This window comes from Symphalangus syndactylus, chromosome 2 (assembly GCF_028878055.3).
Source record: "Symphalangus syndactylus isolate Jambi chromosome 2, NHGRI_mSymSyn1-v2.1_pri, whole genome shotgun sequence".
Classification (NCBI taxonomy): domain Eukaryota; kingdom Metazoa; phylum Chordata; class Mammalia; order Primates; family Hylobatidae; genus Symphalangus; species Symphalangus syndactylus.
The window spans coordinates 114,464,432-114,477,722 of record NC_072424.2 but is presented as its reverse complement, the minus strand read 5'-3'; the positions used below and the strand labels follow the sequence as shown (position 1 = coordinate 114,477,722).

General features: G+C 41.7%; 1 protein-coding gene across 6 annotated transcripts in view; it reads left to right on the top strand.

The window, feature by feature from the left end:
• The window catches only part of MAP3K5 (mitogen-activated protein kinase kinase kinase 5), a 241,144-nt gene that overhangs the window by 169,717 nt on the left and 58,136 nt on the right, over window positions 1–13,291 (top strand). For all 6 annotated transcript variants that reach the window (XM_063622337.1, XM_055264868.2, XM_063622338.1 and 3 more), the window contains one exon: window positions 6,128–6,261. In XM_063622337.1, the coding sequence (XP_063478407.1) occupies window positions 6,128–6,261 (134 nt within the window). The remainder of the gene's footprint in view (window positions 1–6,127; window positions 6,262–13,291) is intronic.

Genomic DNA, 13,291 nt, shown 5'->3' with positions numbered 1-13,291 from the left:
ATTTGCTAACCTATTACCATAGAAATAGAATGCAAAATATATAAGCAATGTAATGTTAACTTTTATTTTTTAAAACCCTCCCTTTCCTCCGCCCCCCACACTGTTTTTTTCTTACTTGTCATTAACAGACCTTGCCTTTCTTGGTTTGTGGTCCAGGCTCTCTTCTACTATTCCTGGCCATTTCATAGATGATTCTATGTCCTTCTAGGCTGAACCAGTCTCTTGTTTCTTTTCAGCTTTCTTTCAAAACTGCCATTTCAATTTCTATCTTTCTCTCATAAGAATAGAAAGGGGAGATAGAAAAACAAAGCATCAGTTACCCACAGAGATGGTTTTACTTAAATAACACTGGTCTGTTTACAAGTCCTTTTCATTTTTACTATCACCATTTTGCTTAACAGGAGTCAGCTTCTATATCTAATACATAATCTTTTAAAAAAATAGTGTTCTGATGCCTTAGATTCCTAGGGGAAATGAAAACTTTAGCAGCCTCATCAAGGTTTATGTATTCTTCACTCTTCTATATAAGCATACCTGTTGCAGAGCTGGACCTGGTGGTGTGCACCTGAGTCTCAGCTATTTGGGAGGATCACTTGAGCCCAGGACTTTGAGTCCAGCCTGGGTAACATAGCAAGACTCCATCTCTTAAGAAAAAAAAATACTGAGTATGATGGCTCCCACCTGTACTCCCAGTGCCTGGGAGGCCGAGGCAGGAGGATCAGTTGAGGCCAGGAGTTCAAGGCCAGCCTGGGCAACATAGCAAGACCCCATCTCTACAAAAAATAGAAAAAATTAGCTGGACATAGTGCTGTACACGTGAAGTCCCAGCTGTTGAGGAGGCTGAAGTGGGAGGATTTCTTGAACCTAGGAGTTCAAGGCTGCAATGAGCTATGATGGCACCACTGCACTCCGGCCTAGGCGACAGCGCAAAACACTCTTTAAAAAAAAAAAAAAAGATTGTAAATGTATCTATTGGAAAAATGCTTTCACCCAAGAATAAACCAATAATGACTCTAAATGTTTTGTTTTGGGATCTAGCTCTTTTCTAAAAAAGTTCTCATCACATTTTTCTATAACTTGATTAATTAATTAAGCAAATAATTACCAAGCATCTACTACAAGCTACATGCTAAAACTGGGGATGGAGTAATTAAGGATGAAGTCCCAAGTCTTGAAGAACTCAAGTGTCCAGACGAGGATGACAGAGGCAGCCGTGAGATCTTGAAGGGCATTGTCTTGGTCCGTCCAGGCCACTATAACAAAACGCCTTAGACTGGGTAATTTATGCCCAATAGAAATGCTTTGCTCACAGTTCCGGAGACTGAGAAATCCAAGATCAAGGCATCAGCAGATTCAGTGTCTGGTGAGGGCCTACTTCCTCTAGATGGTACCTTCTGTGGGTGCTCACATGGCTGAAGGCTCAACCAGGCCCCCTCAAGCCTCTTTCATAAGGGGACTAATCCCGTTCATGAGGGCTCTAGCCTCATGACCTAATCACCTTCTAAAGGGCCTAACTCTTAATACATTGTGATTTGGTTTCAACATACAGATTTTGAGCGTGCTGAAGAGGGGGGTACGCAAACATTCAGACCATAGCAGGCATTTATGCTGTGCTAAGGAGTTTGGATTTCATCTGGAAAGTAACAAGCTGCCGGTAAAATAGATGCAGTGGCACTGACATGAAAAGCTCATGTGGAACCTTGGACTTTGGAAAGTTCACTGTCAATTTAGTGGAGAATAAATTGAGGATTGGAGCAACAAGAGAGGAGAAAAGCCTCCGAACTTTTTTTGGGGGAGAAGTGCTTTTCTTCTGTGCTACTTCTACAGAGATTCGAAGGCAATTGTGGTGAGAATAAGGAGGTAAAATGGATTTGTGAGATTTTAAGAAGAAAAATCTGAGAACAGTTGGCAATAAATTTGAAATACAGAGTAAGAGAAGGAAAAAAACAAAATTCTAAGAGGACAGTGGCTACCAGATGTCTGCTAAAAAAAAGCAAATGGATGTTCAATGGATATTAACATATACTGTAATATCTTTATAACACTGGTATTTGGAAACAATTAATAATCACCCTGTAAGCTCTTATTCTATGATAGGGGTTCCCTAACACATAGGTAGTGGAAAGGTTACAAAATCTGGAATCTTACAAGCTGGTTTCAAACCACAACTCTGATATATTTTCACTGGAAAAAAAAATTTCTGATCATTTGTAAATTGAAAGTAATCAGAAAGCTATGACACAGGCTTATGATGATAGTCAAGTGAGGTGGGTTATTGAAAGTTGTGTTTTTTTTTTCCTTTAAAATTATAAAGCATTGTAGTGTAAAAGGGTGGTGGTACTAGTTTGAGTGTATAGGTTTCTAATCCTTTGAGAGGGCACGTCGGCAAAGTTGAGCTTCTTTACCTGCTGCTGGCTGGGTCCCACTGGTGGAATTCCAGCGTGGCAGGCACAGCATTGCAGAAGTCTAGACCACAGGAATTGGGTGTGGAGACTTGGGCTCCTTCAGGTGGCATTGTTTGGATTATGCTTCCTGCCTCCTCGCAGGAGCCCAGTTTTAACTCTGAGTTAGGGCATGTTGCTAAATGATCCCTGCTGCCTGTTCCTTCACTCTGACCACCTGTCACCTGGTCACTCTGATCATCTGCCCTGGACCAAGACAGTCTTCAGCTTTACGTTAGGTAGCCAGAACAGGGCGATTCTCTAATGTGCCACTGGATACTTGGCAATGGGTAAGTAGTCATCTCCCTTCCAGAGCTCGGCCTCTGTCCTGAGCCCGAGAAGGATTTATGCTAAGGAGGCCGGTGCTCACTCCAGCCCTAGCATTGTATTAGGCATAATTTTCCCCAGAAGACACCACCTGACTGCCTTCTATAAGGGCTTGGAAACCTGTTGGAAACAAATAACCTGGAGCTGGTAGGGACATGCTCCACCCCAGCCCCATCCTCTCGAGTCATGCATGTGTACCCAAGAGTTTGCAGAGTGATCTGATGAGCTACCTTTTTAGGTAATTTGCCCTTTTATTATCTTTCTGTCTTTCGTATTTTGTAGTTTCCCTATATCATATCTGAGTGAGTTTGTTTTTATTTTTCCGATTTAGGGCTGAATTTCTGGAAGTTGTATTCAATTCTCTTTCAAGTCTGGCCTTTTTTAGAATATCTTATCTTCTCATTTTTAAATATTTTGTATCTTTATGTTAAATGTACATATTTTATAACTATATTCTATCATTTCTGATTTAATGAAGTCTTGAGGATTGAGATTTGTCATATTTGTTTTCACTGATGCTGAACTGTTTCCTTACATAGTTTATATTTTTTGGATTGTGAGTTCAACTTTAGTGGTGCATTATCAGTAAGAATTCTGCATAGCAAACTTCAAGGGGTCTGCCATTAAAATGTTTTTGCTTTGTTTCTGCCAGGCACTCCAGGGATATACCAGGCTCAAGAGCAATTATGAGTATTATAATAAGTGTTAATTTGAAGTTCAAACAGCGCCAGGATCAGCTATGGTTGAAAGTGTTTAGAGAAGACCTATTTTTGCTCCTCCAGAGCTCAGTCTTGAGACAAACCAGCCTTATTTTTATTTCACAGTGTAGTGGGCTGACTTTTCTAATCTACCCTTTCACCAAGGGCCTGGTTTTGTGTGTTTCTGCTCTTTGCCTGGCGTAGGCACTAGGCCATACTTCCTATCCCCTCCTGGGCATTAAGACCCAAGCTGGGCATTAAGACCCAAGCCCCACATGAGAGGTCAGCAAACTATAGCCCCAGGATCAAATCCAGCTCACTGTTAATCTTGGTAAATAAAGCCTTATTGGAACATAAGCACTCCCATTTGTTTATATATCAGCTGGGCTGCTTTCACCTCACAATGGCAGACTTGACTAGTTGCTACAAAGACTAGATGGCCCTCAAAGCTAAAACATTCACTATCTGACCTTTTATCAAAAAAAAAAAAAAAGCAGGCAAACTCCTGCCCTAGATTAATGAAACTGCAAATCCTGCCTTCATCCCCACCCTTTGGGCTGCAGGAGTTCTTGTGATTACCTGCTAGTATTCCTTTCCTCTTCATTTCTAGCTTCTGCAATCACTTTTACTCTTTAGTAAGCCCAGCTGGACCTTTAAAAGTATGTCCATTTTATTTTACCTATGTGTTTTTAGCAGGAAGGTTCTCAGGTATCTGGTCTACCATCTTGCCAAATCCAGAGCCTCTCTTCTACTGTCTTGGTAGCGATATGTTATTCTTTTTCTGTTTCCGTGACTTGACCATTAAACTTATTCATGTTAAATTTTTATTTTCTAATGGATTTTTTTAAGATCATGAAATTTTTCATCTACCTAACTCCATATCTATGGAATTTGATAAATAATGCTTTTCTTCTCATTTAAAAAATTATTGTGTAATTCCCATGGTCATTTCCTTTTTCACCCATTGGTTATTTTAAAGTAAAGTAAAATATACTTTTGGCTGTCTTATTTTTAGTATTCTGTGCTCAGAGATCATGGTCTTTATGATATCAGTTCTTTGGAATTTGTTGAAATTTTTCTTTGTTGTCTAATATGTGATCAATTATAATATATTTTTCATATATGCATGAAAGGAATCTGTATCTGGGTACAGAGCTCTCTCTGTAGACGTTATATCAAACTTGTCCATTGTGCCATTAGATTCTCTATTTTAAAATCTGTGTGCCAGATATATTCCTTTCTAAAAGAGTTCTGTTAAAATCTATTGTGGTTGATATTTGTGTATTTTTCTTTGAAATTTTATCAACTCTGCTTTATATATTTCAAGGCTATGTTGTTAAAGAGCATAAAAACTCATGATCATTGCCCTCTTCATAGATTACTCATCAGTGTTAACGTTAAGTTTGTTGACTTATACATGTTAGAAACCATTTTTTTTTTCTTTGAGATGGAGTCTCGCTCTGTTGCCCACCTGGAGTGCAGTGTCGCCATCTCAGCTCACTGCAACCTCCGTCTCCCAGGTTCAACCAATTCTCCTGCCTCAGCCTCTTGAGTAGTTGGGATTACAGGCGTGCACCACCACACCCGGCTAATTTTTGTGTTTTCAGTAGAGATGGGGTTTTGCCATGTTGGCTAGGCTGGTCTCAAGCTCCTGACCTCAAGTGATGTGCCTGCCTCAGCCTCCCCAAGTGCTAGAATTACAGGCATGAGCCACCACACCTGGCCAGAAATAATTTTTTTAAACGGCCAACTCAGACCCTGCTGTGAGATGAATCTAACTATGGACTGCCAGTTTTAAACTCCAGCAAAATGTAGACTATATGAAAAGCTAGTTCTAATGTTCTCTCCCCGGGGTCTGTAGTTTTATGCTAGGTTTCTACAGGGACATGCCTTGATCATGTGATGGCCCTAAATCATTTAGTTTCAGTCCAACACAAAGGATGTCACTTTGGGGTGATGCTTCCAGATCTGAGGAGGTTTCTACTGAATCCTTTCTGTAGATCCAGTTTTCCATATTTTGCTGACACACTTGACAGTTTGAAGTTTAGAACTATAGATATTTCCTTTCTACATCAGAGATCAAAATTTCCCTCTATTTTTCATTAAAAAATGTTTTTGGGTCTTGGGGGAAGCGGGCGGGGAGGGGGGTGGTGATGAAGTAAAATAATCCTGACTTTATCATTGGCACCTGGTAAGATGTCAAAATTTTCTTCTTATCCAAAGCCTTTCAGTGGTTTTATTCTCCTGGCAGTGTGAAATGCTTTAACAGCATCAAAAGCTGAATAACAAAAGGAAGATTTATTAGATGTGATAGACATTGACAGATGTTGATGCTGGTTATACACTGTTTCATTGATCTCCAGAATCAATGAAAAACAGGACTGAGTGGATAAAATAATCCACATGGCTTTTGGAGAAGCGCTTCTATGAAGTTAATTATGTAATCCCCACTGTATTTGTAACAGTTGTGAAAACATAAACACAGTATCTGCTTTATGTTGGGAGCATTTATTTGTTCATCCTTGAAGCTGCTTCTTAGAACTTCAACCTGTTAATGCCGTCTGATAAGATAAGGAATAATGCTCTTGGAAAAAAATTTGATGTTTGAAATGTAGAATGAACTAATGTTTCGATCTTTTCTCCCCGTTTTTCCTTTTGTAGTATGACTATGAATACGATGAAAATGGTGACAGAGTCGTTTTAGGAAAAGGCACTTACGGGATAGTCTACGCAGGTCGGGACTTGAGCAACCAAGTCAGAATTGCTATTAAGGAAATCCCAGAGAGAGACAGCAGGTACAGTAATTGTAGCTACTAAAAGCTGTTCTATAGTACTTTGGGTTGTTCATAGTATTTTAGAAAATACTTGATGATATTCTAATGAATGAAACTGAAAACTTCATTGTGTGAATTAGCTCCTTCTGAGGTTTTGCTGCTGCATCATTCAGTGTTTGAAGTGCCAGACTGGTGGGGAAGAACGGGGCTTTCAAAGACTAGAAAAGAGAATGGCCCTGTGTGTGTTGGGCTCAGGTTGTCTTGGATAAAGGTGGATGTATTATGTGAATAGATGAGGAATAAGCACTATCAGAAATGGTTTAGGTTGGAACCAGTTCTAGGTTCCAATTGGGCGTGTGAGGAGCTTGGAAGTTATCATTCCATCTTAACAAGTGGAAAGCTGAACAGACTGAAATCAATGGCTCTTCTTGAATTCATCAGTGAAGTTTCAAGGGAGGCAGCTGCCCCTGAAGTTGGAGAGACTCATAACTTACTGAGCAGAAATCCATGATCTGCTCACCTCTGTGGGAACCAGTGCTGGGGTAGGAAAACTGAACTGTAACTGACAAATCTCTAGAGGCCCACTGTGAAGTCTGAGTTAAAAACTCCAGTGGGACCCAGTCACTGGGGGCTAGGGGTGAGGGTCATACTTTCATGAGTTTTGGAGCTTTACCAGGTCCTCACAGAGACTTGAAATGAGAGAAATCCCATTGTGCTTCTGGCAGCAAGAAAGGAAAAGTCACCATTTTTTTTTTTTTTTTTTTTGAGATGGAGTCTTGCTGTGTCACCCAGGCTGGAGTTCAGTGGCATGATCTCGGCTCACTGCAAGCTCCACCTCCCGGGTCCACGCCATTCTCCTGCCTTGGCCTCCTGAGTAGCTGGGACTACAGGCGCCCGCCACCATGCCCGGCTAATTTTTTGTTAGTAGAGACGGGGTTTCACCGTGTTAAACAGGACGGTCTCGATCTCCTGACCTCGTGATCCGCCCTCCTCGGCCTCCCAAAGTGCCGGGATTACAGGCGTGAGCCACCACACCCAGCAAAGTCACCATTTTTAAATATGCTGGAGCATTCTGTTCTTAACAAGGTCTGTCCACAAGAGACTGTATTTTACCGGAGCCTAACCAAACTGGGGGAAGTGGAGTACCAAATTTAGCCCAACTCTAGCTGTCCTGTCTCACCTACGGGGGCTAAAGCTAAGGAGCACTTGTAAAATTTACAGCCCAGGGGCAAAGGCTCACTAAAAGACTGAGACCTAATCACAGACCTGTCGAACTCTTCCCCTCCCTGACTGCTTCCCACCACATCACTAAAGGCCTATTTACTGCAGTACTTTCACCTAGGACATCATGTCCACCTTTCTGTAGAAAACTATAAGGCATACTGAAAGACAAAAAACACAGTTTAAGCAACATAGCAAGTGTCAGAACCTGAACCAGATATGGCGGAGATATTAGAGTTATCAGATTGTGAATCATATTCACATGCTTAGGGCTCTCATGGAAGAGTAGAGATTATGCAGGCGCAGATGGTAATGTAAGCTCAGAGACAGAAGTCCTAGGAATAATTTTTAAAAATTCTGGAGATCAAAAACAGTAATAGAAGTGAAGAATGGCTTTGATGGCTTATTAATAGACTGGACACAGTTAAAGAATCTCCGAGTTTGGGAATATATCAGTAGAAACTTTCAAAATTAAAAAAGCAAAGAGAAAAAAAGACTGAAAAAAAAAACTGGGACAATATCCAAGAACTGTGTGACAACTACAAAATGTATAATATATACATTTTTGCCATCAAAAGTAATTAATGGCAAAAACCGCAATTACTTTTGCACTAACCTATACTTGAAGAAATGAGTTGAACCTCACATAGTGAGGCCTTGTGAAAGGTGGAATCTTTTTTAGGAACACAAATGTTGTTCAGGAAACTGAAGCGCTCTGGTGATAGGATTATCTGTTGCTCACTGCTCTTGTGCTCTGCCTTATGGTTTATTTCTCCAACTAATAATTCTGTCTTCTCTCAACCTCATGATTTCTGCTGCCTTAGGGCTTCCCTTACATCTCTCTGTAAGGCAGTGCTCCTATAATTAGTGAAACACAGTTGTAGTGTATGATACACAGTTGTGTGTGTTGTGTATTCAAAGTCTGAAAGAGAGAGGATTGGATTATTTAATAGATGGTTATTATTATCCATATTTGGCCAGGCGTTAATGCTGCGCTACATCATGGGCTGATTCTGGCTGCCCTTGAGTCCACGTTCTGTGGCCGTGGCCATAGGCCACGTGACCAGCCTTCCTTAGGAAGGACCCACCCCTGAGTTCCCCAGGTTACCTGTCTACCCCACATCTCCAGTTGTAGATCTCAAAGGCATCTCAAGGTTAACATGACCAAAACTGAACCTGGAGTTTTTTCCTTTTTTAACTTTTATTTTAGAACCGGGGGTACATGCGCAGGTTTGTTACAAAAGAATATTGTGTGTTGCTTAGGTTTGGAGTACAAAGGAATCCGTCAAATATACCTAGGTTGTGAGTATATTACCCAATAGCAAACCCGGATTTTATTTTTATTTCCTTATTTTGTTAAGACAGAGACTCACTCTGTCATTCAGGCTGGAGTGCAGTGGCCCCATCTCAGCTCATTGCAACCTCCACCTCCCGAGTTTAAGCAATTCTCATGCTTCAGCCTCCCGAGTAGCTGGGATTACAGGCCTGCGTCATCATGCCCGGCTAATTTTTGTGTTTTTAGTAGAGACAGAGTTTCGCCATGTTGGCCAGGCTGGTCTCGAACTCCTGCCCTCAAGTGATCTGCCCACCTCAGCCTCCCAAAGTGCTGAGATTACAGGCGTGAGCCACCACGCCAGGCCGTGAACCCGATTTTTATTCCCAAATGTACTCTCCCTAAAGTACTCCTTGTGTCATCAGTTACTGTCTCCCCATGCATCCAGCTGCTCAGGCTAACCTCCAGGATTCATTTGATTCCTGTCTTTCTTTTGCACTCGACATCTACTCCATCAGTAGGTCGTACTGTTTGTTGTATCAGCCTCTGCAATATATTCTGAATCTCTCTACTCTTTCTGATCACCACGGCTGCACCTCTAATCTAAGCCTTCAGGCCTGTCACCCGGACTCCCTTCTAGTCTCTGCAGTCGCCTCCTAATTGGTCTCTGCTTTCACTCTTTCCTCCACTCCTTCTTTGAGGAGTCACAGAGGTCTTTCTGATGTTAAAATCAAATCATGTAGTGATAATGATGTGTCAGTGAAGGTCCATCAGTTGTAACAAATGGACTACTCTGGTGGGGAATGTTGATAATGGGGGAGGTTGTGCATGTGTGGGAACCAGGAGTGTGTGGGAAATCTCTGTACCTCCCTCTCAATTTTTCTGTGAACTTACTAACTGCTCTAAAAAATAACATCTATTTTTAAAAATCACATCACGTCACTACTGCCTAAAACCCTTCAGTGGATTCTTATTGCAACCAGCATGAAACCCAGAACCCTTACTTTGAATCACAAGGCCATAGGCGATCTGCCTTCTCTCTGGCCTCACTTCCACTCCAGCCACACTGGTCTCTCTCTATCTGGCATACCAAGATCAACCCAGACCTTGGCAGGATTGCCTCATTTTCATCATTTAAGCTTTAATTCAAATGTCAAGCCCTCAGAGAGGTCTTCTCTGACTGCACCAAACTGAAAAAGACACCCCCTCCCATGCAAGCACTGTGTCCGGTCCCAGCTCTTTATCCTTAGTGCGTGACTTTCAGGCTGCCTCCAGGCTCCGTATGTCAGTCCAGAAGGAAAAGGAAAACAGAGCTTCCCAGAACTGCCCAGTATACTTTCTCCTCTGTTGCACTCGCCCAAAATGCCTACCCCTACCTACAAGGAACTAGGAACTCCGGCTTTTTAGCCAGCCATTTGTTTGTCCAAACAAAATCATAGAAAGAGGGAAGAATAGATATTAGGTAAGCAAACAGCTGTTGCTGCCTGCCGCATGTGTAGTTTCATTCAATTTCATATTTGTTTGGTGTCGTTCCAGAGTTTCCTCTTAGTTAATTCATGAGACATGATTATGGATTCTTATGAAACAGTAATAGAAATTACTCATTAAATACCTAGGTAATATATATAAAGTTGTCATCTTAAAATTTTTCTTTTAGTCCTATGCGTTCTTAAGGAGCATATGTATAGATAGTGTAGACTTTGAAACAATATGAAATTTAACGAGGTCCTCACTATCAAATTGCTGCAGCCAAATTCACTAACCTTTAGCCACAGCTCCTCTCTTCTCTCCTCCTGATGGATTTAGGTGAACACTTGGAAGAAACTCACTTTTAAAATCACCCTGTAGTTTAAGTTTATTCAAATGCTACTATACACACACAAAGCACACCAATACCAACAAGATGTTTCAGTTCCTGTTCCATAACAATGCAGTTGGTATATGTGATTTGCACATGACAAGCCTTTAGCTTGAACAGCTGGTGCAGGTCGTCTTCTTGTTGACAATATAAAGAGATTGCAGACAAGTCTATTATTGTGAAGATACAGCAAACAAAGTTGTTTCTATCTATGTAACCTGGAGGGGTGTGGACGTTCTGTTGAAAAAGATAGCAGTTACAGTTACAAAGCATAATTACAAAAGTAGTGTGATGTGAATAATGCATGATACAACCTGAGTGTACACTAAACTACCATCTGTAAAGAAGGATCAGAGCAATGGAAACAATTTCTCCTCTGTTTCTTTCATGTTCTAAAACCACTTTGTTAGAGAATCAAGGTGGTTGTAAGAGAGAAGAGGTAGATTTAGTATGCTCTCATCATCTACCCCCAACTAGTTGTTAATCTCAGGTTGGCTTTCTCTTCTGATATTCTACATATCCTGAACTGGTTATTTTTATTTTATTTTTGAGATGGAGTTTCATTCTGTCGCCCAGGCTGGAGTGCAGTGGTGCGATCTCGGCTCACTGCAACCTCCGCCTCTTGGGTTCGAGTGATTCTCCTGCCTCAGCCTCCCAAGTAGCTGAGATTACAGGCACCTGCCACTACACCCAGCTAATTTTTATATTTCTAGTAGAGACGGGGTTTCACCATGTGGCCAGGCTGGTCTTGAACTCCTGACCTCAAGTGATCTGCCCACCTTGGCCTCCCAAAGTGCTGGGATTACAGGAGTGAACCACTGCACCCAGCCGTGGACTGTTTATTCCTATGTCATTTTTCACCCAGCTGTATGTGAAAGACAACAGGGGAGCTTTTAAAAATACTAATGCTCAAGCTGTACTTCCAAAAATCCTGGGGTGGTCCTGGACAATTAGAAGCCCTCTAGGGGATGTAAATGTTCAGTCAAGGTTGGCAACCACTTGGTCTAGATGGTTAGCACTGGGGATTTGACTCAGAGGGGATGTCTGGAGATACCTTTGGATTAATAGTTTTGTCAAAACCAAAATATGTAAGTATCTCTGATTATCTAGGCCATTTCTTCTTTCCCTTGTTACAGGTAATTGAGAAGAAATATGATTTTCTTATAACTCCCATAGACAAGAATAATTTGTTGATGTGAACAAATTATGATTCCATCCTTGTTTAATGCTTGGCACTTACACTTAGTGAAAATGCTGGGTGTTTGTAATATTTTTTTTTTTTTTTTTTTTTTTTTTGAGACAGAGTCTTTCTCTGTCCCCCAGGCTGGAGTGCAGTGGTGCGATCTCGGCTCACTGCAAGCTCCACCTCCCGGGTTCACGCCGTTCTCCTGCCTCAGCCTCCCGAGTAGCTGGGACTACAGGCGCCCGCCACCACGCCCAGCTAATTTTTTGTATTTTTAGTAGAGACGGGGTTTCACCATGTTAGCCAGGATGGTCTCGATCTCCTGACCTCGTGATCTGCCCGCCTCGGCCTCCCAAAGTGCTGGGATTACAGGCTTGAGCCACCGCGCCCGGCCTGTAATATTTTTTATATTGGAGAAGAGTACTTGTCCTTAGCTAGGTTGGATTCTGACTATTATTGCAAAATTTTGAGCTATCTCCTTAGTTTAAGTAATGAGGTAAAGATATGGCTTCTCCAGGATCTTAAGTTTAAGCATTGATGTTTTGATTTTCAGTAGAGAATCAGGAGGTGGGAGCCTTTTGATTAATAATTAACTGAGGGCCCGGTATGGTGGTGCATGCCTGTAATCTCAGCACTTTGGGAGGCTGAGGCTGGCGGATCACTTGAAGTCTGGAGTTTGAGACTAGCCTGGGCAACATGGTAAAACAAAAAATACAAAAATTAGCTGGGCATGGTGGTGCACTCCTGTAGTCACAGCTACTCGGAAGGCTGAAATGGAAGCATTGCTTGAGCCTGGGAGGCTGAGGCTGCAGTGAGCTGTAATCGTGTCACTGCATTCCAGCCTGGGTGACAGAGAGAGACCCTGTCTCAAATCATCATCATCATCATCATCATCACCATCATCATCATCATCTGAGTTAGTTGGTTGTTTCAGATTTTTCTTTATCTCTTAACTCTGTAGAATACAGAGGCACAGTATTTGCCACTAATCCATATCAAGAGCAGTTATAAGCCAGGTTTGTTGGCTCACGCCTGTAATCCCAGCCCTTTGGGAGGCTGAGGTGGGCAGATCACCTGTGGTCAGGAGTTCGAGACTAGCCTGGCCAACATGGTGAAACTCCATTCTCTACTAAAAATGCAAAAATTAGCCAGGCGTTGTGGCAGATGCCTGTAATCCCAGCTACTTGGGAGGCTGAGGCAGGAGAATCACTTGAACTCGGGAGGCAGAGGTTGCAGTAAGCCAAGATCGTGCCATTGCACCCCAGCCTGGGCGACAAGAGTGAAACTCCATCTCAAAAAAACAAACAAACAAACAAAAAAACAGGTATGAACCAATATAAAAGTGTTTTAACCCTCATGGAAGAAGCAACTTGTAAATACCCTTATAGTTGAGAGTCATTACCTAAGTATCTTATTGGTAACTCTGTATGTTGATATTTCTGGTGTTATCTCACTCAAGCAATTATCAAAATGTTGTTGCTATCTCTAACTGGTATACTATTAAAGTGCTCATTTT